This window comes from Tympanuchus pallidicinctus, unplaced genomic scaffold (genome assembly GCF_026119805.1).
Source record: "Tympanuchus pallidicinctus isolate F22 unplaced genomic scaffold, pur_lepc_1.0 scaffold15, whole genome shotgun sequence".
NCBI classification, from domain to species: Eukaryota; Metazoa; Chordata; class Aves; order Galliformes; family Phasianidae; genus Tympanuchus; species Tympanuchus pallidicinctus.
In genome coordinates, this window is record NW_026294669.1 from 13,741,626 (window position 1) to 13,768,374 (window position 26,749).

Genomic DNA, 26,749 nt, shown 5'->3' on the forward strand with positions numbered 1-26,749 from the left:
GTTTCCTCTGTCTACATCCTCCAGATTCCCTGGGAGGCTGTTGTGGGAGGTATTTGTTAGGAGATTTGCTTTGAAATTTTCTGTGTTGCTTTCAGTAAGTGAAGGATGTGAATCTAAGGAAAATGTTTGGCAGAAGGTGTACAAAAAGGTGAAGGTTATGGTCTCTAACCTCAATTCATTCTGTACAGATACATTTAACATAAAGTTCTTGTTTCTGGAGATGAATAGCCAGAAATTGTGTTCATCTCAGAAGTGCAGGGTTTAGTTTTCAGTTTTCCAGGCTCATGCCTTTGAGTGCTTATGTATTTTAAGCGCAATAGGAAGCCAGCAAGAAGGGATGAGAAGTGCTGCAGGTGTGCATTTGGAGTTCTGTGCTGAAACTTAGGTATTCAGACAGATTCTCTTTTCTGTGAAGTAGGCATGTGACCTTTCCAAAAGAGGAGAGCAGTTCAGCTGGTAGCTTCTAGATTCTTTTTACTACTGCTGTCTTTGTCAGTTTTGCATCAGCAAAATAGCATCAGCCCCATGTTTTTTGGTTTTGATCCAACCTTGCCCGCATAGTGGCCTGCTTTGGTTGTGGTGCTTGTAAGTGGTGACTATAGGCAATTGTTAATTTCTCATGTGCTGTCAGCATTTGAATTATGTACCTGCTGCATGTAATTCATGGAATCACTACGATTGGAAAAGACCAGTAAGATTATCTAGTCCAACCACAGTGCCCACTAAACCATGTTCCTAAGTGCAACATCCACTCTTTTCTCTTGATCCAAGGAAAGTGACTCTACCACTTCCCTGGATAAACGGAAGAGTGGGGCTTGGGGGACTGCCACAGGTGAAGGTGCTTGAGTCAGAGATGCCATTTCCCATCACCAGTCCTTGAATACATTCCTGTAGAGACCAGGTTGTGATTGCTAGAGCAATGTCAGCTCTCCTCTAGAGGGCAATGTCAGCAGGACTTAAATGTTGTAGAGGGGTTGGTGGTGTTGGGAATAGATTTACAAGGGAAATGGTGGGTGCTCAATACTTAACAGATGTGTTTGCAGGAGGTTATCTTCCTGTGGTGTGTGGAGCATTTCAAGAGGCTGATTTGAATGACTTCCCACATGTTCATCTGCTGTCATATTGAAGCTAGTGTGGTGTCATTTTCATCTTTTTTGTGACTGGGAGGTGGTGGTATTTTTTTTCATTTTTGGTAGGCTTTTTAAGAAGGAGGAATAGTGGAAGTTTTTGTTGGTATGGATGTGCTGTACTTCATCATTGTGGAGTAAACATTGCTGTAGTGAGAGATGTTTACTGCTCAGAATGCTGTATTTCACAGCCTTTTGAGTGGGAAAATGATGAATTTCCCTGTCAACAGCGTTCATTGCATTCTCTGGCTACAAATACAGCAGGTAACACTGTCAGGAGGTTACACACATTTCTACTGCAGATCAGATTTCTTTTTCAGTAAGATGCAATAATAAATCATTTTTGAGTCTTCCTATCGTGGAAGGTGGATTTGGCCTTACATCCTGAGTGCTGTTTTTGATCTTCCTATTACTAGCAGTGCTGACTTGTGAAGGCTGCTCACCCCTTCTAAGCCCTCACCTGGTGTCTAATGGAGAGTGGGATTGTTCCTTGTTCTAAGCATCCATGAGGATGCTCTTTTATAAACTGTGGTGGGTTTGGGGATCTTTGCAGTGGATGTGAGCACAGTACTGCAATTAATCACTCTCTTCTCTTCCAGGCATTTCACAGGTGGCTTCCATCATTAAGACCAGGAAGCACTAATGTTATAGTGACTGGCAAAGACAGCCTAACAGCAAGTTTGATTAACATCATCAGCTTTGACCTACTCAGCAAAATGGACAAGCAACTCAAGAGCACTTTCCAAGTAGTTATTATTGTAAGTAGTATGCTAGAGTTTTGAAGTTGATTATATACTGCAAATGGGGTATCTTTAGGATTGTACAGCAGAGAAGTGTAAGGCAGGCCATTTTTAGGACTGAAATTGTCTTAGAACTGTGACTGTGATTACAGCTTTGTGAGCAGAAACAGCAGAGTTCTCTGAAACCTTTTTGGTTCTTGTGGCTGTGTTTTCTCTTTTGCTGGTTAGGGTGCCTCACAGGTTTCACTGTGATTGGGTATGTTCCTTACAGGAGACTAAGGTGTTGTATGTGGTATGTCAATACAGTAGCTTTGGAATTATGTCATTTTATGGTAATTGGACTTGATGTTTGGTTTTAATGTTTATCCAACAAGCCAGATAACTTCTCAACACCAAGTATGTGGGTGAAGCATCAAGAAGTCTTCCTGTGTTTGAGTACCACTGACAGTGTGCGTTAAGCTTTCACTGATCACATGTATCACTGCTGTTGTAAATGGTTTTGAAACTTATTTTTCACCTTTTTGGGGGCTGTGGTAAAAGGTATTTTTCTAGATTTCACTTCTTAAAAATTCAAAACTCCTTATGTTTCAAATCCAGCTTTAAAGACTGTAAAGACTAGAAGTGTCTACATACCTTCTTACAAGTGTTTCACATTCTCAGCATGGTTTTCAGCGAAACAGATCCACCTGTCTTTCATGATTATGACACTTGGAACATAATAGCTTTTTTTTTTTTTTTTTTTTTTTTTCAGCGTCATGTGGGAATATGGGAGTAGATGAGGTCTTTGGAGACCAAACTACTCATGAGGAAATTAATTTTATTTCCCTTGGCCCCCTTCTGTACAAGGCATTCAGAGTGGAAGTAGGGGTTCTTGCTTTGTCTGGGCTGCTGCTTTCTGTAAAGAGAGTTGGGCTCTAGGGCTGCTGCATTGGAATCCCCTGAGCTGCAGATGTTCTGTGTCTTTGTGTGTTCAGATTTGGACCCTGTATGTCTTTACAGATTTATGTAGTCCTACTGAAAGCTGAGCTTCTCTGCTTTTACATTCAGCATGCTTTCACTGACTGGGGCTATTCGTGTGGGTTATTTGTTAACTGGGAAGGAGAAGGCTGTACCCGAGAGGCTGAGCAGTTGTACTAGGCGTGTACTAAGCATACATGGTTGCTTGCTCATCCACATGTGGAAAGATGAGAATGTACCCTTGGAGGGTGCCAATTATTTTTTGTGTCCAAATCTTCCTTGCTACAGCAGAAGAAGTGAAGGGTGTTTGGGGGTGACATCTCAAGTAGGAGGCTATTTTCCACCTGGTGAGCCCTATCAGCAGAGCAGTTGGATCCTAATTAGATGATTTTTTTTTTTTTTTTTTTTTTTTTGGTATTGTTTTCATTAACCTCTTTGTTTAGGGAAATAACAATGTATAGGCCTCCTGTGTTTGCTGCATTTAAAGGGGCATCAAGGTGGAAATTTGGGGCAAACAAGCATCGGTGGTAGAATCAATCACAGAATCACAGAATCACCCGGGTTGGAAGGGACCTCAAGGATCATGTAGTTCCAACCCCCCTGCCTAGCAGGGCCACCAAACATACACATTCAGATCAGGTTGCCCAGGACCCCGTCCAACCTGGCCTTGAACATGTCCAAGGACAGGGCATCCACAACCTCCCTGGGCAGCCCGTTCCAGGGCCTAACTACTCTCCTTGTGAAGAACTTCCCCCTAACATCCAACCTAAATCTTTCCTCCTTCAACTTGGATCCATTTCCCCTAGTCCTGCTGTTGTCAGCCCTTCTGAAGAGTTTACTCCCCTCCTGGGTGTAGGTTCCCTTCAGGTATTGATAGGCTGCAATGAGGTCGCCCCGCAGCCTTCTCTTCTCCAGGCTGAACAAGCCCAACTCCCTCAGCCTGTCCTCATAGGGGAGGTGCTCCAGCCCCCTGATCATCTTAGTCGCCCTCCTCTGGACCCTTTCCAAGATCTCTATGTCTTTCTTGTACTGAGGGCTCCACACCTGGACACAGTACTCCAGGTGGGGCCTCACAAGAGCCGAGTAGAGAGGGACAATTACCTCCCTCTCCCTGCTGACCACCCCTCTCCTGATGGAGCCCAGGATCCCATTTGCCTTTCGAGCTGCCAGAGCGCACTGCTGGCTCATGTTCAGTCTCTCGTCCATCAGGACCCCCAGGTCCTTCTCTGCCGAGCTGCTCTCAAGGACCACTCCTCCCAGCCTGTACGGGTGCCTGGGGTTCTTCCGGCCCAAATGCAAAACCTTACACTTTGCCGTGTTGAACCTCATCAGGTTCACCCGAGCCCAGCTTTCCAGCCTGTCGAGGTCCCTCTGAATGGCATCCCTTCCTTCCACCGTATCAACCGCACCACTCAGCTTGGTGTCGTCAGCAAACTTGCTGAGGGTGCACTCAATTCCCTCATCGATGTCATTAATAAAGATGTTAAAGAGCACCGGTCCCAAGACAGACCCTTGGGGGACACCACTTGTTACCGGCCTCCACCTGGACATAGAGCTATTGACCACCACCCTCTGTCTGCGGCCTTTCAACCAATTGCTTATCCATCGGGTCGTCCACCCATCAAATCCACTTCCCTCCAATTTGGAGATGAGGATGTGGTGGGGGACCATGTCAAAGGCCTTGCTCAGGTCCAGGTAAATGACATCGGTCGCCTTCCCTTCGTCCACCAATGCCGTCACTCCATCATAGAAGGCCACAAGATTAGTCAGGCATGACCTTCCCTTGGTGAAGCCGTGCTGGCTGTCTCGGATCACATGCTCATTCTTTATGTGATCGAGCATGTTGTCCAGGAGGATCTGTTCCATCATCTTCCCAGGCACGGAGGTGAGACTCACCGGCCTGTAGTTCCCCGGGTCCTCCCTGCTCCCCTTCTTGTATATGGGAGTGACGTGACCCTTCCTCCAGTCATCCGGGACCTCACCTGACAGCCACGACTTCTCAAATATGATGGAGAGCGGCTCGGCAACCACCTCAGCCAGCTCCTTCAGGACCCTGGGATGCACGCCATCTGGCCCCATAGACTTGTATTCATTCAGTCTAAAGAGGCACTCTCGGACTTGCTCTGCCCTTACAGTGGGGAGGGATTTACCTCCTTGGTCCCCACATAGAGGTTTGGGGATGCAGGGTTCATGGACGTGAAGAAGACTAGAATCCTGGCCACCAGTGAAGACCGAGGTGAAGAACTCATTCAGCACCTCAGCTTGAATCAATGTTCCTCTTTCTCCACCTATCTCTGTCCACTTCTTTTTACTAGCCTGTAGTCATTTGAGATTCATGGCCTTAAGGTTTGATTTCCATTCTGTTCAATTACAACTGTGAGTTTGAAGGTAGAAGCCTGGTACTCCCCATGCTGTCTTCTAGTTGAGATTTTGATGCGACTATCCCAGTACTTGGAATATCCTCTGGGATGGCAGGCTTGTAATATTAGATAGCTGAGAGCACTGAGAATTTGTTCTTTAGCCTGCAGTTGGAATGTGGATCAGAGCTGTCTTCATTTTCATGCTGGTTTTGTTTCAGGATGAATCTCATTACCTAAAGAACATAAAAACTGCGAGATGCCGAGCTGCCATGGCTCTCCTTAAGGTACGTATGCTGCATGCCAAACCTCCTGCAGCTAAGGCCAGACTCCCCAAGCAGTGTTACTGTCTGAGCCAGCAGCTGAATTCTTCTGTGCTTGTGGAAGTCCAAGTCATTGTTTCTTTAAGAGCAAAATTTATTTCTGACTTAATCACTAATTTCCATACAATAAAAGAATTTCAGTACTGTATAATCAATGAATGTACAAATGTTATAATTATGAAATATACCAGAGAGTGTGGCTAAGCAGTTGTTGTACCAAAAGAGAATAGATAGAAAGCTTACTCGTATCCTGGGCTCACTATGAAACTCCAGAAGAGATCCTTCCCCACTGATAGTCAGCTCTGAAGTGGGTCTAAGAGAGGTGGAGCCAGAGGTGGAGCAAGACAAGTGACCCACAGAAGGGGAGAAATACTGAGCTGATGTCAGGAGTAATGTGAGTTTTTATATCTGCTTGTGGTCCTCTTCTGGGATCAAAGAGCTGAATTGTCTCTAATAGCCTTTCAGAGATTAAAGGTAGCAGTAGTTTCCAGACACTGCAAAGTCTGTTCATTAGAACAAGGCAAATGCAGTTTTTTTCTCAATAGCTATCAGTATTTGTATATAAAGAGGAGGTTTGATCCATGATGGCTTTACAGCAGTCAACTTTTATATGCAGGCTCTTTAATGGCAGGGCAGAGATGGTTGTCCTTAGTAACTTCGTCATTCTCCTTAAATTCTCTCTTGTCTTCTCTTGGCTTTCCAAATCACTTTTAGTGATTTTTAGTGACAGTCCTTGAGTATTTGGAAACTAAGCAGGATGTGTGATTTTATTCATTTTGAAGTAGACCCAAAGGGGTGTACAGCCACGAGTGGCAGAAAATAACAACTTTTACCTCTTGATGGTCAAAAATTGGTCTCCTTTCCTACTTGTAGCTTTGTAAGGATCAGCTTGTCAGAATTATTTGCAGGCTATAAGATGTGAAAGATGGTACCTGTTATATAAAGGTTAATTGCCTGTATGAACTTAGTGTGAATTTATAGTTTTATGCTGTCACATCACTGGTCTTTAAAGCACTGAGATCTTGTGCTTTTCAAACTGAATTTTCAGTCAAGAATTTCATATTTGCATCATGTGTTTTCTCATGTGTAAGAAGCATGCAGTAAGACAGGACCAGAACCTTTAGAGAACATTTTCTGCTATATGTTCACTTAAACTGTATTTTCCTGACTGTAATTTTTGCAGTAAGTGTTGTCTGTAATAGCCACTCATTTGCCCTCCTTGCTTTCCAACTTGTATTTTGCTCTAAATTTACTCCCTTTGGCAGCTTTGTCCTCAACTGCCCACTGCTGGCATAGCACATTGTGGCAATTTTTTATTTGAAAGACCAACCAAGATATGAGGAGACTTCATCATCTGAATGCTGTATGTAAAAATTACATTGTCACCTGTGTAGTAAATAGTAAATGGGGTAAAAATTGGAGTATTTTTTAGTATTTTACTAAATTTAGTATTGTAGATTATTGCATAAGATGAATGGATAGAGTTGCTGTTTATTGTTGCTAGAGATTTGAGTGCTGAAGATAATGTTCTTGCTTTTGCTTCCCTTGCATTTAAAAGGAGTGGAGCAGTAATGAGTCTTTTGGAAGAAACCAGAAAAAGCTCTTTCCATAGGCAAGCTCTTGATAGGTGCAGTGCTTGTGGCACGTGAGTCCCTACCTTAAAGTCACAGTACAAAGCCTTGTCAGTGCTGTAGCCAGAGCCTGTGGAGCCAAGTCGTGCCTAGAGTACTTTTTAAGAAGCTCTTGTGTTTGGCATTAAGCTGCTTTCAACTTCCTTAAATTGCTGTAGTTGTTTATATTTCCTATGAGGTTCCCAGTACCTTTAAGCATGACGGCTTAGCCTTGAACTGAACTTTGGGGACAGAAAAAAAAAGGAGTAAAATAACCCACAAGAAATGTTACTGTTGGTCCTTACTTGCTACAAAGAACTGAGTCCATAATGACACCAGACAAATGTAAATTAAAATATTTCTTAGCCTGAAATGTTTCTGTCCATTCTGTTGGTGCCTAATGGATTGTTTTTATCTCGGTAGAATCTGCTTCTGTGACTCCTCTGTTTGAATGATAAGTAAAATACAAAAATTGTTGTGGAGGCTTAGACAGAACTGCACAGTAACGAGATTATACATCAGCACATTCATAATAAAGATGACTTAGCTTGGATGTTAATTTTGAATCTGCCTTGTTAGACAGCCAGCTGAATCTCTAGCATCTGAAATATTTAACCTATGATTACAGCATTTAAAGTCTTGTTTTAGTTTTAATATCTGACCCTGATTGTTTTTCAAAAAGTTATCTTTAACTACTCAGTTGCAATTTGTCTTCCCCTCCTTTCTTGTCTGTATTGGAGAGCAAGTGTGGTATAGAATTGTCAAGCAGAGCCATGTAATAAACATGCGGCCTAAATCTGTTGGTTGGGGACTTCTTAACGTTTTAAAAATATTTTAAAAACAAAGCACCAATGTTTATTTGTTTGTTTTTTAGTGTATAGTACTTAGTATCTTTTATGACATACTTAGTTGCTCACCCTGACAGAGGTAATGTTTTGCTTGAGGACAATGGGAAGTGTGACCAGAAGGACTTCTTAGTGTGCTTTTATACTCGCTAGATGTATGCAGTAACTATGCTTACTACCTTCTGAAGTACCTTAACAAATGCATAGGAATAAGGATAAAGACACAATGTGCCCAGTTTATTTTTATTGGGCAAAACTTTGAGAGAGGAACTTGCCTTTACAATATGATAGAATGAGCTGAAGTAGTGGCAGTAAAGTGTGTAGGCTGGATTTCTTACCCCCTTCACCTTCCTTGTGGATGTGCTTACTTCTTGGTGTGCAGACTTGTATGTGGGGGAGAATGATTCACCTGCCCACAAGGACTCAGGTGGCCAAGTCTGTACACAGCATGTGACCCTGCACAATTATGGAGGCAAATGGATTGAAAGCCATAGTGCAAAACTGTACTTTGATGCTTCGGCACATGGTAAAAACGCTGCTTTCAAGCTTAGCTAACTTTCATGCTGGTCAGTCTGTGCAAGTAACCGTGTGAGGTATGTCCCCTGCTTCAATGTGTCTTGTAGCACTCGAGGGCTGGAAGTTCCTGTGTTCAAAGTGGCAATTTTGTCCTGTTTCCATGTATATCAAAGTGACAGCCTCATACTGTTGGGCTTTGGTTGAGTCACTGTTTTCAGGCTTTATTTGTCCCAGTCCCTTACTCTCCCAGCCTGTTTGTCCTAGGTGGCTGCAGCAGACAGTCATAGGAATTTGTCACCTTGCTGTTCTCTTTAGTTTTCTGATTGGGACTGAGTTGCTGTCCTCGGTGTATTGTTGATACCATTTGTTCCCTTTACCTCTGTCCTGCATCTGCCTCCCAAGGTGTTACCTCTTCTTATTTTAGATTTATTTTAGATTTCTGCTTCTAAGGTTAGACTGACCCAGGAACATGAGTACTGAGGAGGCATGCTACCAATAGACGTAAAACAACAAAGCCCCAAGGGAAGTGGAGGAAGAAGAAACAATGAAATGGAAGTTTTTCAGTGATCTGTAGAGGGATCTCTTGGGGACTTGGGTGAAAAGGATTCTACATCCTTCAGCTAGCTGAAAAGATATATTGTCTTTGTTCTGTAATTGCGAAGCAATGGAAACTGAGAAAGGTCCCAGTGGAATATGGATGAGTGTTTCTGGAGGCATGAAGTAAGTTTTCAGTGAAGAACTGAGTTAGAAACTGAGAAATGCATAGTAGTATTTAATCAAATATTCGGGTGGCATAAAATGGGCTTATTTTTGTTGTTTTCTGTATGGGCTCCTTTCCACAACATTTGGGCAATATTACTCATGAAATTTTTCTTACTGAGCTGCTATGCAGGTTAATAACATAATGCACATCCTGATATGTACAAGGTTAAAGTTCTTTGTTTCAGTTACTTATGTACAAATACACTGGGTAGCTGGAATCTGATACTCTGCGTGCTTCTTTCAATAAAGTGGTGCTTAAAAATAATAAAGGGAATTAGGCCAATGTTGAAGGTAGAAGGTAAGGAGGGAACAGAAAAATCTCTCTGTAGGAAATAAATAGCTGCTATCTTTAGGCATTACAAATCTATATGGATTGGATAAAGAAACCTTTCCTTGTCACCTGCTGTGAGGAAGAATGTTGTATTGAAATCAGAGAAGCTGATTCTCCAGGTGGGGAGGTAATTTGGTTCAGTGGGAGCTGTTTGTCACCATGTGGGAGAAGTTCTCTGTCTGGATGTCATTTAATAGTAGAGAAAAGCGTTTATATTTTTTTGGAATGACCACATCATCTTACAAAATGCAGCACACTGACCCAAGTACAGAAATAGACTCCCCAAAACAGCTGCGACATTTTCCCTTTATCAAAGTTCTATTCTACTACATTTATTATCCCCATTACATTATGGCCGCTCTCAGATTTCTAATTTCACAGGATAATGCGTTCTTAGCTAAGCAGTTCAAAACGACAAAGTAAGCAAAAACTGGGGACACAAGTAATTATATAGCCAGAATCAGCCAAACTTTTTAAAGTGTAAATCTGTTAGCATATGGCAGAGCTCATGCTGTGAAATTCATTTACAATAGAGGCAGTCATTGTATGTTAATGAGGCTCTTTGTGTGTTGAGCTTTGTGGCATAACACTCCACACCACCCCCTAGCAACTCCCCCATCCAGTCAGTTGGGTGCTGAGTTTGAAACTCTGAAGTGCCGTCAGGCTTGATAAATTATTCAACTTTCAAAAGTAATTTTTGTAAGTGTTATCGCAGCTGCGCAAATTATTCTTGCTGGTGTCTTGTGTGTGCCGCAGTGCCACAATTGTTTTATGTTACTCAGGTCTACAGACTGGTCAAGCCATCATCAGATTTGCTTGAAGCAATTTCATAGGAAAGTAGCTGTAAGAATTGTCTCAAGGACAGATGAGAGAGAGAGAGAGGGAGGAGGAAGTACTTCTGGTCAAGATTATTCTTCATGCCTGCATGACGACTAGTGGCTGAAGTTATTTGTTCTATGTGGAGATGCATAGAAATTGATGACGGTTCCGTTTTTTTTTTTTTTTTTTTTTTGCTGAAGAGTCCATGTTCATCACTGTGATTGTATTTTCTGTGTTGTTATTCCATATTGTTCTTATATATCTTGGACAAAAAAGGGTAAACTCTCACTTTTTGACATTAGAGAAGGTTTCTTGAGAAGTGAGAGTAAGCAGTGATCAGCAGAGACTTCTCTGCAGAATTTGCAGGAGCAAATCCTTATTGGCACGTATTCAAAATGAGTTGCCACTAGTAAAAGATCTGTGAATCAAAGACATTTCTGTCACCCAGAATTTAAGTCTTCAACACTTGAAACCTTGTCTGCCTAGGATTTTTTTTCCCCTTTCCCTTGGGCTCCTTCTATTACGGTTCTTAATACTGAAAGGGATTCTTGGATAATGAGTCAGACCACCTGTGTTCTACACCATTTTCTGAAATTAACTTCTTCAAGTTCTTCACAGCTGTTGCTTAAGTAATATGGGTTGTTTGTTTTCTTTAAGTTGTTTTTTTAGTTCTCCTGATTTTTTAAAATGGTTAATTGTAGATGTATCACAACCCTTGGTAAGTGCTTGCAGTGATTAGATTTCTGTTCAAAAATAAGATGCAAACAAAGAAGAAACAGCTGGGACGTGGTTAGAATTCACGTGACCTGTAGCTACTGAACACCCCCTTTTGATACTAATTCTGAGATTAGAGAAGGAGCAAGGAGACCAACCAAGTGTTGTAACTACCAGGGAATTAACATAGCCTTGTCTTGTGTAGCTCCTGAGGAGCACCGTCCATGGAGGAAGAGCCTGGAGAGTGGTATAACTTTCAACACAGATGGTTTTATGTTGTATTGAGTATGTTCCTGGTCTGTGTACACATTGCTTGGAAATGTCCCAGCTGTGCTGTTCCCTCCCATTCATCTTGACCTTGATATGCTCTCTGTGCAAGCATGTAGTCGTGCGACCTCCATGTTGTCTTTTTTCCCAGCCCTGACTGTCACCCTTCTCTCTTTTGAGTAGTGTAGGGATCTCTGTCTTGTGAGAACTTACACCTTTCTGATATGTCAAAAGGTTAGATACCTCTTCTTACTCAGTGTGATAAATGTCCTGCTTTTTTTATTTTTTAAGATATGTGAGAATTGTGAGATCCTATTGGTCGTCACATTTCCTTCTGATCTGTTCATCAGAGGGGGAAGGCAAGTTCCACCTTGGTTACAACCTGTATATAAATATCTGATAAAGTCCTGAAATTAATTTCCGTTAGCTGATCTGTGAACTTTTTTTTTCCCCATCATATTTGGTTGGTGAGTTGATGAATCATCTTGAATAGATTTGGATGACTGGTAGATCTCAGTGAAATGATAAAAGAATTTCATTTTCTTTTTCATTTAAATATGAATGAGCTGCTGGTACAGATGTCACTCAAGAATCTTTTTGTTATTTTAATGAACCTGCTTTAAACTATGCAGGAAATTACAAGGCATTTGTAATTTAACTACTGTACGTGAATTTACAGCAGTAGAAATTCATTGCTCTCATCTAATAATAGAATTGGATAACACTGAATATAAGAGGGTAGAAATGCATTTTGGAGGCTTTTATGTCTACAGTATAATTATTTTTTTCCTCACTTTTTGTGAGTACCTACTTCAGATTACTGTGTGGGTTCTTTTTGTTTGTCTACCCCTCACTTCTGTATCCAATAGAAAGCAGGTTTGTTTTTTTTGTTTTGTTTTGTTTTAAGTGATTTCTTATTGATTACTTCATGCATCCAGCAAGCTGTGCGTAAACACAGAATGACTGCTAGGTGGGCAGCCTTTTTCAGGCAGCATCATCTTTCTCTCCTTCCTAGTTGAATTAACAAGAAAATGCCCTAAAAACATGGAAAAAGTCTACTTCTGTAGATCTCTTCTGCTTTTGTGAGCAAGACAGTTTGTTTGTGGCTTGTTGTGGCAGATTTATTACAAGAGAATTTATTTTGGAGGTGAGGTGTACCTGAGAGGAGTGTGTGTCATGCTCCTGTGACATCCTAATGCCAGATGAAATGTTGAGCCAGGCATAAGGTATTAATGCGTCTTGCGCGTAAATGCCAATTCAGAAAGAACTGTCATAAAAATTGATGTCCTCTTCCAGCATGTGCATGATGAATAAGAAATTATACAGTTTGTCCTGCCTCCTAGAAGTTTTAAGCACTGTCCTTGGGAACCTTCTGAAAGTAAGGGCCGAAAGCATCTTTGGAAAGTGAGACATTTCTCTGTGTATGATGATAGGACAGCGGCCCTGAGGCTTAATACTGGGGCCAGGGATGACCTCAGTGCACGTGTCATCTGTGTTGTCAGCTGTATGATAAGGGATGTCCCATTTTGCTTTTCTAGGCTGCGAGGAGAGTGATCTTACTTTCAGGTACCCCTGCCATGTCGCGGCCTGCAGAGCTCTACACACAGATTGCAGCTGTCCAGCCGGGTTTCTTTCCACAGTTCCACACCTTTGGGCTCCGCTACTGTGATGCAAAGAAGGTACTTCATAGGGATGGTGGGGAGATGATGAAGTTGGACTCTCCAAACAGCATTTTATTTTATTGGGTTTCTTTTGTTTATTTTGTTTCAATTGGAGTGTTTCTTTCTTGCCATTCTTTCACTTTCTGATATTACTTTTTGAGAAGGTCTTGCTCTGCAGTGGTATTTTGAAAGCTCTCAACCTTAGAAGCTGTAGGTACTGCAAATTGAAAGTAGCCCTGAGATAAAGAGGCAGTGAGGCAAGAGACAAGAGGCTTCTTGTCAAGTTCTGCCCTGGGAGAGCATGGAAATAAAAAGCTAAAAGCCGAAGTGGCCTTAGCTTGTGGGTTAAGAGATTGTTCTGACAAGAACTTGCTAAGAGTTTTAAGTGGATACAGTGTGGTCATTTTAAGTAGCTGCAGGATTGAGCTAATTGATTAAAAAACAATTTATTGTCTTCTTTAGTGACCATTTTAACAGTGTAAGGCTTCTTTTTAACATCTTACACTTAACATACATTTTAACAATGTAATGCCTCCAAGTAAAATGAAGTTTAAAAAAAAAAAAAAAAAAAAGAATTGCAGTCCATCTATTTATTCTATTCTCTGCCAACTTATGAAATTGATGTTTTCCCCAACATACCCTGAAGACAAAGTAACTTATCCCTCACTGCTACTCTCAGTGGTTTTAGCAGAGTTACTGAGTACAACCACTGCAAGAATTTGGCTTTGCAGCAAGTTAGTTCTTGCAGCTATGGTGGTGGGACTCTGACTTGATCTTGATGTACAAGAAACTCAGCTGGCTTTGTAATCTCTCAGGCTGTGTTGCTTCTGCCTGTTAACAGCAAGGTTCTGGAATCTCTTGTGTTGGTTGCATAGACTGAGTTCTTGTTTGGAACAAGACCCTTCTAATCTGGTTTGCTCTCCAGCTTCTCCAGGACAAGGATGTAGCAGTTATAGTGGCTTGGCAGTGTGAGAAAGGACACATACTGCATAAAATTGCTCTCTCTGCTTTAACTCAAGTAAGACATTCTTGTGCCTCATCTTGTCTAAGACTGGGCAATAACTTAATGTCAGCAGAGTGGTTGGGAATGCCAAATAACCATGTATACACTCAAAAATATTTACAGAAGAATGAAAATCATCAGTGCATGCCATAAAAAGTTTTATCTATTTGTAGGGCACTGATGCTGTGCTTACTGATTTATTTTATTTTATTTTATTCTTTTTGGTGTAGCTAATGTATGCTAAGTTTGCATCAGGAAGATGCAGTCCCATCAGAAGCTGACAAGTCCATTTTCCTTAGATCTGAATGTCCACTTCAGTTTTTGCATCTAGCTTAGTGCTGTTCTATGTTTGTCCAGATGTACAAGATAGATGTGCAGTTCATTGGCTTTGGTACTGATTATACTGATATCATTGATTTAAAGTAAGACCATTTAATGTGCAGAATCACAGATACAGACATGAGTTCTAGAAGATAACAGCATTAATGTTAGCAAAGCACTGCTTTCCTGGCAGATGATGGAAACTTCTTATTTCTTCATCCATTGTAGGAGTTGTATGGATGAAGAGCGCAGAGGGAGGGAGAGGGCAGCTATTCTGCTGAGTTACATTATCTTTGCTGAGAGATTCCTGTCTGAACAGTGTCCAGCATGCTTTCTAGAGGGAAATGAAGAGATGCAGTTTAATCTTATTGGCTTTCTGCAGTAAAAAGGAAAGTTGGATTGTGAGTGTAAATAAGTCTGGAGTTTCATAAACCCTTTGAGGGTAAAGTTCTGCATGAATTGCTGTTACTTCAATTACAAGGCATATGGACCTCAGGTAAGATGTGTAATTGGATAAAAGAAATAAAATTGTTCTGCACAGTTCAGGTTGCAGCAATGTATTCTGTATAAATGAGTTTTCAGCCCACAGTGAAACTCGATGTGTGGGTCACAGTCTGTATCAGTTGCTCTTCAAAGCCTCTGTAGGGTTTGTAGTACAATTTCATTTCCGTTTGACCCATCTCTACCAGACAGTTGAACATTACTGGTGCTCTCCTGGGATGTTTTGCTACAGTCAGTGTCAATAAATTATAGAGTGAACCTAGGAAGAATTCGCTTATTTAGAGCACAAGTGGGGCTGCTGAAAATGAAGGGATGTGGATAGTAGCCAAGTTAAAAATAGGACTACTGCATATTGAGTTGCCTTAGATCCTCTCAGCTATGAGTAAACTGAAAGGTGCTTTGGTGATTGTCGTGTGTCCCTCACGTTTATTTTTGCAGCTCTAACATAAGATTGTGTTGAGTTGCAACCTCTCCAAACAACTGTTGTGGTACTTTTGCAGTCATTATTCAAATAGGTGATGCTTTTTGTCCTGAAAGTGGCTGCACTATAAGGGGAGATGGAATGGAATCGCACAGAACCAGAGAGTTTTTGCAAAGCTGTTGGAGATCTGTCAGAATGAAAGGTGCTGTGTAAAAATGTTTTGGTGTTAGTAATAAATCTGATTAAGGAAAAGCTGACAAACCTGTGTACCGTTCAATTTTAAACTAAAACCTGACAACTTTCCATTTGAAGAGAATAGATTATTTAACAGAAAATTGCAGGTACCTGGCAGATGTGATTAGAAGAGATATGAAAGTTTGTCATCTTGTAATTCAGCCTCCCAGCATCAATACTCTCAAAAATGTAGCAAGTGAAATGTCACCTGTATATTTACAAAACAGCACAGGTCTGTTTCCCGTAATACGTGCTGCAAATTCATTTTTCCAACTCGGTGATGTTGGCAAATATTAAATAATTTCTATCTGAGCACATGCTCTGAATTTGTGAGAGTTTGGCAGCTTCTGCTAACAGTGTATTAAGTTTACTGACTCATGTAAAATGCTGTAACACTTAAGAAAATCACAGATGCATTTGTTCTGGAACGCTATGGATCAAAGCCAGATGTGTATCTTGGCAAAATAAATATCCCTCTCTTTTTCCCCCTCTCTTTTTCATAGTAATATACAATAAAACTTATTTTAATAATTCCAAGAATAATTATCTATCATGAACTAGGTACAACACAAAACTAGTATGCTTTTTTGTTTGCAGGTTGTTCTAGCAACACAGTTGCCATAAATGAAAGACAGTTATCTGAAAATTCCATTCTGCCAGTATATACTTCTTAACATGACAGTAGATATTGTACTGGCTCTGTTTCTACCTTGTTCTTCCAGTCATGATGATGTTAGTCTTCTGAAATGAATTGTACTATGTGAATTTAAAACATATATATCACTTGTCCATGATTCCAAAAGTGGAAGGTGTGCTGTGTAAATAGAATGTGGCAGCCTGTGTAGAGCATCCAGGTTGTGTAGAAGGTCTTGTTCAGCTGCTCACTCAGCATTGATCCCTGTTCATTCCCTGTCAGAGCACTGAGCAGTGTGACCAAGCTGGATGCAGCACCAGGTCCTTCTTGGCTCTGCACATCTATTCCGCTGAGTCAGAATCCTTAAGCAGTGCAGAAGGAGGGCACAGAGACTTGGGGCTGAGCATTGTTAGCTGTACTGCAGCATGTCTAAAGCTAATGAACCTAGCTGGACTTGAGCCAGCTTTCCAGGGTCCCAAGGGAGTTGCATTGCATCCCTGGTTTCAGGGAAGCAGAGCAGTAATACCCATGGTGGCATTTGGAGGCTTGGCTTAGATCCAAGTGGGTTTATTACCTCTGGCTATATACCACTGGGCTGTTTTAAGAGCCAAAAATCTTTACAGGACTTAGTCTGGTTCTGTATGTATGGTTTGAATTATTTCCAGCTTTAATTAACCTACTACAGATAATCAGAAAGTACCATAATTACATAGGAATACATTAAGTCAAATGAGTTTTAATGGTGGCTACAGGTGCCAGAATCTGTAGTTAGTTAATGGTTCTCATCACTGCAGTATGGCAGTAGAATTACAGATTGTCCTGTGATGTCCCAACCTCAAATAAGAATACTTGCTTTAATATGTGAAAGAGGTCTTAATTGCCTGTGACCTGTTTGATTCCTCCCCTTTCTGTCTCATAACCTGTTCTTGTCCCTCTTCCATCAAAGCACCGTTTTTTAATACAGGAAGTGATGTGGTTAACCTCATGTCTAATTCTGTTACTTTTGTCTCCTCCGTTCTACAAGAAGATAGAGGGTGCAGTGAGTGCTGCAGAGCTTTTTCCTATTTTATTTCAAATACTGCTTTGCAGCAGATTTCTCTTGGGGAAGGCAAATAAAGGGAATATGGATTTTTTTTCAAGTTAAATCTATTTCAGCAGTTAAGGTGATACAATGAGAATAGAGCAGCAGATTAAAGGGGTTGGTGCTGAGGTACCTCACATCTGTTACAGGGAATTCAGGATATATATGTATGCATAAGGGTTGCTTTGAATTGTTGGAGGATCAGAGTTTATATTTGTGGTGGAATTTGGTGACACTGTCAGCAAGACTTGAAATTGGAGCTGAGGAAGATCCTCTTTGCCAGCGTTTGTTTTCCAGATTACTGTAGCTTTAATTCATATATATATATTTGTGAAACTTCAGCAAAGAAACAAAAAAAGATCTCTTTATCCTTTACACCATTCTAAGAACCTTATTGGTCTCCTGTCTGAATACAAGTTGTTGAAAGGTGCTTCATTTGGAAAGTGTAATGGTTGGCATCTTGGCGTCCTCAGAGAAAAATGAGTGATTGTGAGGTTACTGGTAGGAGAAATTATGAGCTGAGATGAATTGAACAGATAGATGATGTCTGTGTGTAGGGTGCTGGAGGATAGGGCAGGTTCAGAGGCTAGTGCTTAAAAGTGGATTAAATGAAGGATTTATTTAGAAGAGCTTTGAAGTGATAATGCTTTGAAAAGACAATACTTTGAGTGATGTATTTTGGACCAAAATTTATTTATGATTCGCTCAAGTCTGAGCCAAAAGCTATAGTGACAGAGCCAAGAGACAGGCCATGGTGGAAAGCAGGCAGTTTTTACTTACCATTTACTAGGTATGTCAGACAAGTTTAATGTGTCTGTGAAGGCATTTGGTTAAGGATGCTTGTGATCATGCTGCTGGAGATGTTTGTCTTTCTCTCTGCTTAGAGCTGAGGTAAATTCATATATACAGAACTGCACTGAGTTTTGTAGGCCTGCCCAAAGCAACAAGAGTAGAAACACCCAGTAGGGTGAGGGTAAATACCAAGGCACGTGAGAGGGATCCCTAACTTTTTCCATAATCCTATTTCCCTGTACCTTCCTGAATACTCGTAGATAGGAGAAAGGGAAGTTGATGAGTAACCTTCTCTTGGATTAGTTTACCACTATATTTCCCACATCTCTTTTCCTAGTAATCATTAAGTTCTTAGCTCCAGGGGAACTGGATAAAGCTTATTCCACTGCTGGATCACCTGTAGAACAGAAGCATCAGTCTCTTGCACGTGTGACCCTGATAACTGCTTTGATCTTTCCCAGATGCCGTGGGGTTGGGACTACTCTGGATCATCCAACTTAGCTGAACTGAAAATTTTGCTGGAAGAGTCCATCATGATCCGACGTCTTAAATCAGATGTGCTATCCCAGCTTCCAGCAAAGCAACGCAAAATGGTTGTGGTAGCTCCTGAAGGCATTAATGCAAAGACCAAAGCTATGTTGGCAGCTGAAGCTAAGAAAATGGCCAAAGGATATGAAAGTGTAAGTCAGAACTGATTTTTGTGATGAGCCATTGGTATTTCAGGTGCCTTTATTTTTCAGGTTAGAACTCTTCTTTGGTTAAATTGAATTAAAAATCAGTGAAAAAATCTGTCCTGTGTTCCAATGAAAGTTAGAGCTGCACCCTGTGTGAAGAGGCACGGTGGAAGGCTGCTGAAGGCACAGTTGGAAAGTAATGTACACCACAAAACAAATTTTTTTTTCCCTTTAAAGTGGTATACTTTATCCTTTCTGTGTCAAATATTATTTCTCTCTTTCTTCTTGTTAGTCCTTTTTAATTATCGTTTGTGCCTCTTTTGCATCTGTCTACTCTTCTGTCTTGCCATGTAATCCCATTCAGACTATAAACACAGCCTTACTGAAGATGAGTTGTAGAACACAGAAGTAGCCAAAAAAGTGAAGACTGTTTTTGGAGTTTTTTTTTTCTATTTTGGCTAGCAAATAAGTTTCTAACACAGTTCTGTAATAACCTGGGAGTTGTTCTTTGTCATTTTAGTTGGGAAGTGCTTTATCAGCTAAAACTGCATTTGTGATATGCTTGTCATGCAACTTGTAGGAGTTGAGTAGGAGGTAGGTAGGGAGGTGTCAGAGGAATGAGTTTGGCTATGTGCTGTGCCCAGTGGTGAGTAGACTTCCCCATCAAATCTCCTTTTGTTTTATATTATTAGGTTTACTTTTTTTAGCGAAGTGTATACAAACTACAGCAGCCAACCTAGATCTGTAAGCAAGAAGGGAGAGAAGGCATTACTGGGACTCACATTTGTTTTTCTTTCTCTCTGCAGAAACAACAGGAGAAGGAAGCTCTTCTCCTTTTCTACAACAGAACAGCAGAAGCTAAAATCCACTCAGTCATGTAAGCTGCATGTCACTGCTTCATTCTTGCCTAGTAAAATGTTTTTCTGCTGAGAACAGGAAAATGGTGCCTTAGAGATAACAATGTAGGGACAGGAAGAATAGCCTCAAGCTAGCTTACAAAAATTGATTTTAATTACAGTGCACTAAAGGTTTCCTTCTCTTGGCATTCCTAGGATTAACAAGTTTTCTGATTTCATTCCAGATATGGATCTAAACAGTGTCATTTGAACCACTGAAAATTATTTGATGTTTGGGACTTGGATTAGATTCCCTGCTCCAGACCCTGTTTCAGTTTATGGGGAGGTGGAGCAATGAAACTAAAAGTATCCACAGAATTTGAGAAGTCAAATACCGCAGTAGTACTGCAGCAGGAGCCCTGAGTCAGAAAGCTTATGAGATGGACTGAGCTTTAGTTGTACCATTCTCCAAGGGTGTCGCAGCCCCTACTGAAGTTCTTTGCTCTTCCACAGAGCTCATGTTGGACCTCAGTAGCAAGTGTTTTTTCTCACAGATGACCTTCTAGATGTCCTTCAGTGCCTTGTAAAGCCTTTTCATCCTTATTCTTTCTTCTGGGACTGTGAAGAAGTTGTTGTAGTTCATTTTGACTTTTTAATTAGTGTGCTGGTAACATGAAAACTTTTCCTCAACCCTTTGAATGTAATGACCAGCTGAAGTGCACTGTGTGATTCCACAGTCTCAGACCTTGCTGCCTGTTTGGCACAGAATTGCACTTCAGAGTCCCAACTCTTGTAGAGTGGTTTTCTTCTTTTGTGTTACTGAACAGTTTCTTCCTTTTATATTCAGTTGCAAATTTGAACTGAATAAACCATGTTGTGCTGTTTACCTGACTGCAAATACTAAGAGGTATAGCAGCTTGTCCACTTCCTTTTCTGATATTTAGTAGCATTTAAAGTATTACTTCATGTAAGATGCTAATGTACAGTTACATCTATCTAATGATCACTAGCACCTTCTCTTACCCCTCATGACTGTGTTGTCCATGGCTGCTCTGCAGTTATTGAAAAAACAGCCATTTTGTAACTGGATAAATGGGGATTCACTTTGATATTTGTTTTGCTTAAAATCCAGCAGATTTTAAGCAAATCCAGATTTTTTTCTTAAATGATATTATCATGTAATTGGGATCTGAACATCATGGAATTCAGTGAGCTGTCTGAAAAATGTTGATCCATCTTAATACACTGATGGAAATCTTGTTTGGTGTTTTCTGCCAGTTGCTGCTGATCTAAGCTGTGTTGTGTTTAGCAAAGAACTTGACATTCTTTGTCTAGAATACCTATTTATTATTCTGTAGAAGATAGGGAATTTGGATCATCTGTGATTGAGCACAAGTCAGAAATACAGAAAGACAAATTGTCAAAAAGCATAAGTACTTTCCACTTGATTGGTCTGGGATGCCATAAGTCAAGTAGGATATATTAAATTGATTCTCAATGATAAACAAGCATAGATGTGGGCAGCTGTCCAGCTGATGTGAAGAAAATGAATGGATTTTTTTCTTCAATCTGTAGGAGACTTGTCTTGTTATTTGCATCTTGCAGCAGCAATTTATGCTAACTTAGCTTCTAATTTCTGTTGGGTAAAAAGTTGATTTGAAATTTGTTTTGAGCAGTGCCTGTATTCTGTCAGCAGATAATTCAGAACATGTGGTTTTTTGTTTTGTTTTTTTTTCCTCCTCTTTAATATAGAGAATACATCTTGGAGTTACTAGAAAGTGGGAAAGATAAATTCCTGGTGTTTGCTCATCATAAAGTAATGCTGGATGCAATAGTTGAAGAGCTGGAGAAGAAAGTAAGTAACGCCTGAATTTTCCCAAATTTATCACTATTGCAGCTTCAAAGCTGTTTAAGAGCTCCCCAGAGTTAAGGCTAGTCATCTATTTTATGAAAGATATGGACAGAGATCATTTGTACTTGCTGTGTGTCTGAGCATGCCCTTCTCCAAGGGAGCTGAGCAGAGCATCATGAGATGCACTCTGAATTAGCTGAGTGGCTTTTGTTGTTTTTTGCTGACCTTCATCGTCTGCCCTGGACCTAGGAAATTTCTGGAGTAGAATTAACCTAAATTTCTGGAGTAGAATTAACCTGTGTGGCCATTTCTGCTTTTTCATCCAAGCTTTCCTCGGAGAGGGAAAAGGTAACAATCCAAGCCCAACTATGGCTGCCTTCCTTTGTACTATAGTACTCTTATGGTACAGAACCCTTGTACCTGGGCAATAATTTCTCTTACTTCAAAAATGCTGGCACTAATTATTCATAGAGATTTCTATGGGCATTCCTACAGAGTTCTTGGTCACGCTGGGGCAGTGTGAATGATGACTTAAGTTAATATTCTTAGCTTTAAAATACAATGGCAGCGGTGACTTTGCCTTTGTGGCAGCATTCTCCAGCAGAGCAAGGAGGCTGAACCCTTAAGTTATAGCCCTGTATCATCCAAGTAAAAACTTGGATGTCTCTCCTGATGCTACCAGGATCTCATCTCATCTCCTTTTGTAAGCAGAGGAAGACTTAAGGAGGTTGGCTAGGTTGTAGCTGTTGTAGCACATGCATACATACAGCATTCATCTTTTTGTTAAGCCATTTCCCTTTCTGCTGTACTTGAGTTCCCAATTGGGTTGATGTTCTTCCTGTTGCTCAGGGCTGATAGGGGAGCAATGGACACAGAAGCAAGCCAAGCATTGTTAGCAGAGGAGAAATATGTTATGTGTTGAGCTACAGTGCCTTAAAATTTGAGAGGCGTTTGAAAAAGACAATAGTTGCGATTTTTACTTCCCTGGTTCTGTTGCGGAAGGGAAATAGAATCCACTAAAATGTGGAAGATGAATGCAGAAAAGACTGCTAAGTAGGATCTTTCTCTGCTTTTTCTCAGCATTTCGACTACATCCGCATTGATGGCTCTACACCATCAGCTGAACGGCAGTCTTTGTGCCAGAAGTTCCAGTTCTCAGAGAAACAAGCTGTGGCCGTTCTGTCCCTCACTGCTGCAAACATGGGCCTGACGCTGTCTGCTGCGGACCTGGTGGTGTTCGCAGAGCTCTTCTGGAATCCAGGGGTACAAATCCTGGAGGGGATGGGTGCTGGATGCTGCCTGGAGAGCTCTTGGGGAGGAGATGTGAGGACAGGAAACTTTCTTTAGGGTTTTTCTGTTATCTCTCAGGTGGCTATTTGTTCAAACACCTTGGGCTTGAACCATTGTGGCTGGTTACACTGTTTGCTGGCTGGAGAACATAGCATGAAAGGGAAACATGCTGCTGTTTCTTGACAGCTCTCAACAGCTCCCTCAGCTCAGCCGAGATCTGAATGAGTCCATCATCAGTGCTGACTCCACACTTTGCTTTGAAAGTGGAGGGAATGTAGGTTTTCCTGGTTTGTTTATCCAGTTCCCTTAATCTCAGCCACATTTGTACAGCTTTTCATCTGACAACAAACACCTAGAAACAATGGCTCTGTATTTCAAATATCATCTCAGTTTATTACCAGTGTAATTGACAGAGAGTGAATGCAGGCTGTGGACAACACAAGTTGCACCCCATACTGTATGCAGTTCAAGCATCTCTCTCCATTACTGTATACTCAGTCTTATGGGAGTGAGTCCTACATCCCTCAGCCCCAGATAACTGAAATTCAGTAGGAGGAGAGGATTTAGGGCATCTTTTGAAAAATGTTTGGTGTCTTTTAGTCAACCTGATGCAGTAGGTGACTTTTTGTCTTTAGTTTGTGGTGAAGGATGCAGAAATTAATGGGATAACAAGTAGTCACAGTGCAGAAGGAAGGAGGTCTCCCTGTTCGCTGTTGTTTGTTTTTCCTTAGATGTTGGAGCTTTCAATTGATTTTCTTTGTAATGTTTTTGATGCAAGGTTTTGATCCAAGCAGAAGACCGGGCGCATCGAATTGGACAGACCAGCTCTGTTAATGTCCACTACTTGGTGGCTAGAGGCACAGCAGACGACTTCTTATGGTAGGAAGTGGGGAGTGTCTCCTTGGTTGTCCTGCTGCCTAATTTCAGTGCGTCACATGTGACACAGAAGTGGCTTAATATTAGTGATGGTCTCCACAGTCTGCAAGGGGAGAAGCACCAATTGCTAGCCAGGGCTGCAGTGAAATGGTGAGTCAGCACAGTGTCACAGTGGCTACAACTAAGTGGGTGATACAAAGGAGGAATACAAGTAGTTATCTGGCAAAGAAGGGGCTGCTGAGGAAAAAATCTGGGAAGGGTGATGCATCTAAAACCTTCACAGCTTCCAAGACAAAGTTTCTCACATACAGTGCAGAGGGTTCTGATGCAGGGGTACTGTAACGTGTTGAGTATGTTCCAGTGAACCCACCAGGTACTGGAGATGGGATGTGAGTCAGTTGTGAGTATTGTGGATCAAGTCTGAGGAGCAGTCTGGCTGGTTGGGGAGCACTTGGACAGGGGGTGTAGAGGATGACTGCACTGTTGCTTTTGTCTTGCTCTTCAGTAAGCCCTTTGATAGAGATTAAAGAAATGCTCCTGATCCATCTCTGAGTAAATAGGGTCTGAGTTGTCACTGCAGCCCTTAAGGCTGGGGAATCTGACATCGTGGAGTAGTGAAGAATCTGAGGAATCCTTTCTGCTGCAAAGGAACTGACCTGCAAATGACCAAAATAAATTATCCACCAGCTGGTTCATTTGAAGTCCACAATTACTTCTTTATTACCTCATTTAAAGGAACAAGTGGGGTAAATGAACTTGTCCAGTTTCTAGAATATCATGATGGCAAATAATTATAACCCTACAATGCAGGGATCTGGAAACTGATGCATTGCCCACGTTTCACAGAAATATAATGACAGTAATTCTGCCTGTATTGTGAAATGCTGTCTATGTAGTCATTAATGCTTAGCTGGAAGGAAATGTGGCTCTTCAAAGACGGATACTGTCATCATTTTTAAAGGCAAGAAAAGAACAAAAAGACAAAGATATTTGGTGTTCATTGTGGAGATGATGCTGGAACTTCACTAGACATTTTGACCCAGCAGTGAATTCTTACTTCTGAAGTGCAATGGGAGATACCCCAGAAATGCTTATCTGGCTGTTGACAGGCATTATACTGCTGCTTGCCTTGGAGGCTCAACACGTAGGCTATTCAGGTTCCCTTTAACTGCATCTTCTTATTCTGACTTCATACCATCAGTGTCACCACAGCCAACTACTTTTCCTCCTGAATATGCAGCTCCTCCAAGTATTAATGACCTGAAAACACATCCTCTTATTTGTCACTTATTTGAATTGGACGGACACTTTCATCAATTAATTGATATCCCAAGGCAGCATACAACAATCATAAGCAAGAGAACACAGATGAAAAAGCTAACAAGCTTTGGTAGAAAAGCCATCTTTACATTCCTGCTACATCTATATTTTTTTTCTTTTTTTTTTTTTTTTATCTACACATACTAAATGACTAAGCATCGTTCTCATTGGGCCACAGAATCTTGCATGTTATTTTCTTCCTTCCAGTAATAATTGTTTATCTCTTCTAGGCCAATGATTCAAGAGAAAATAAAAGTGCTGGGAGAAGCAGGGCTTTCAGAAACCAATTTCTCCAATACAGCTGAATCTACTAATTACTATCCTAAGGTAACTGACCTGAAAAAATGTTGGTGGTCCCCAGGAGAGGCTGAATGGGTTTTGGCTTGTGTACATCTAGATTGGTGTGTAATTGGTAGGCTGACCTTACACCTGTTCTGCCTTCAATATCACGGAACAGGATGTCCAACTCCTATTGAATCACTGTCTTTATTTACTTTCCACAGAGTTTGCATCCTTTCTTTTCTTCTCATTAAAGACATAGCAGTATTTTGTATAATTACCTTTTGTTGACCGAAAGTAATGACATACGACCTTGTGTAGAGTTCAGATTCAGATAGATCTTGAATCACCCAAGTAAAGCCAGTCCCTTCTGGGCTTGAATTCTGTATTGGGTAGTAAAGCTGGGAAGGAACTAGAAATGTGAGATTACACTTTGGTTGTTTCTCACTATGATTTTTATATGACAATGCATATACATCTTCTGTCTGTTCTAATTTCTCAGCCGGATCCAAAGCAGAAGACCATTTACGAACTTTTCCAGAGGACCTTCTCTGACAGCAAAGACGATACTGATGTTGCACTTCTGGAAGCAGCTGATGCTTGTTGTGAGTTTGACTCTGACAGTGCTTTTCAAGATGCAGAAGAGAGGTGTTCAGTGAGTTCCCTCAAAAAGCGGCGTACCGAGGAGTTTATTAAAGAGTAACACAGCAAAAGTGGCTGATGTATATTTTTAATTAAAAAAAAATCAGGTATTGTTTTTGAGTTTTCAGAAATAAAATACTTCAAATTTTCTGTATCTGTAGTGCATTTCATCTCGAAGGATGACAGCATGACAGATGAACACTGCACACTTGGCAGCCTGCTGGTCTTGCAGTCTTACCTTTGCTGATGACTGAGTGGACATGGGAAGGTAGCATGCTGCTTTGTTTTGGCAACTCAGCTTCCACAGTTGTTTTATTTATAAAACAGATAACTCCTGTCTGTCTGCATAGAAGAGCTCTTCTGAGAATTAGTGTATCAGCAACTGCAGAGTGCTTTCAACAGTCATCTCCAAAAAGCTTAGCGTGTATTATGAGGAGTTGGTTCACAGGCAGAATTTTGTTCTTATGTGAGTCATGCACAAACTAGCTCTCATATTCAGTTTGGCAGCGAGTAGAAAAGAAATAGGGATACAGACAGCAGTTCTTGATATTTTCTGCAGGTGAGCAAGAGGAAGGAGAGCCCCAGAAATTTTGGCAATACCTTGAAACCAAGCACTGTTAACGGCCTACCAGCAAGCGTGTTGCCCGTTAGGCACATATTTGCCTGAGCATGTTTGTCTCTGGCCTCATCCTCCAAATCTTAGGACCTGCTCCACAGCACTTGCTTGTCTCAGTGAAGGGTGAAGCCTGTGCTTACTGACAGAGATTAAGCTTGGCTACTCGGGAAGGAGTGTGTGTGCATGTGTGTTTTCTTTTAGGCTCAAGACTTAATTCCACAGATAAGAGTGAGGAGAGGGGATCATGATGGAACTGTTCAATTTTTTGTAGGAAGTTGATTCTGGATTGAGTAACTTAAATAAAAAGTTGTTTTAACTCACGGTTCCCAAGCTTTAAGTATTTTTTCT

At 41.0% G+C, this 26,749-nt stretch overlaps 1 protein-coding gene across 8 annotated transcripts in view; it reads left to right on the top strand.

The window, feature by feature from the left end:
* SMARCAL1 (SWI/SNF related, matrix associated, actin dependent regulator of chromatin, subfamily a like 1) overlaps window positions 1-25,939 on the top strand; it is a 36,262-nt gene extending 10,323 nt beyond the window's left edge. For 5 of the 8 annotated variants that reach the window (XM_052676512.1, XM_052676517.1, XM_052676513.1 and 2 more), the window contains 10 exons: window positions 1,727-1,885; window positions 5,403-5,468; window positions 12,907-13,047; window positions 18,478-18,696; window positions 19,497-19,567; window positions 21,279-21,381; window positions 22,459-22,701; window positions 23,447-23,547; window positions 25,095-25,191; window positions 25,646-25,939. In XM_052676512.1, the coding sequence (XP_052532472.1) occupies window positions 1,727-1,885; window positions 5,403-5,468; window positions 12,907-13,047; window positions 18,478-18,696; window positions 19,497-19,567; window positions 21,279-21,381; window positions 22,459-22,701; window positions 23,447-23,547; window positions 25,095-25,191; window positions 25,646-25,846 (1,401 nt within the window). In that variant the 3' untranslated portion in view covers window positions 25,847-25,939. The remainder of the gene's footprint in view (window positions 1-1,726; window positions 1,886-5,402; window positions 5,469-12,906; window positions 13,048-18,477; window positions 18,697-19,496; window positions 19,568-21,278; window positions 21,382-22,458; window positions 22,702-23,446; window positions 23,548-25,094; window positions 25,192-25,645) is intronic. The other 3 variants (XM_052676516.1, XM_052676518.1, XM_052676520.1) reach the window with 2 other exon arrangements.
* The last annotated feature ends 810 nt before the right edge of the window (window positions 25,940-26,749 follow it).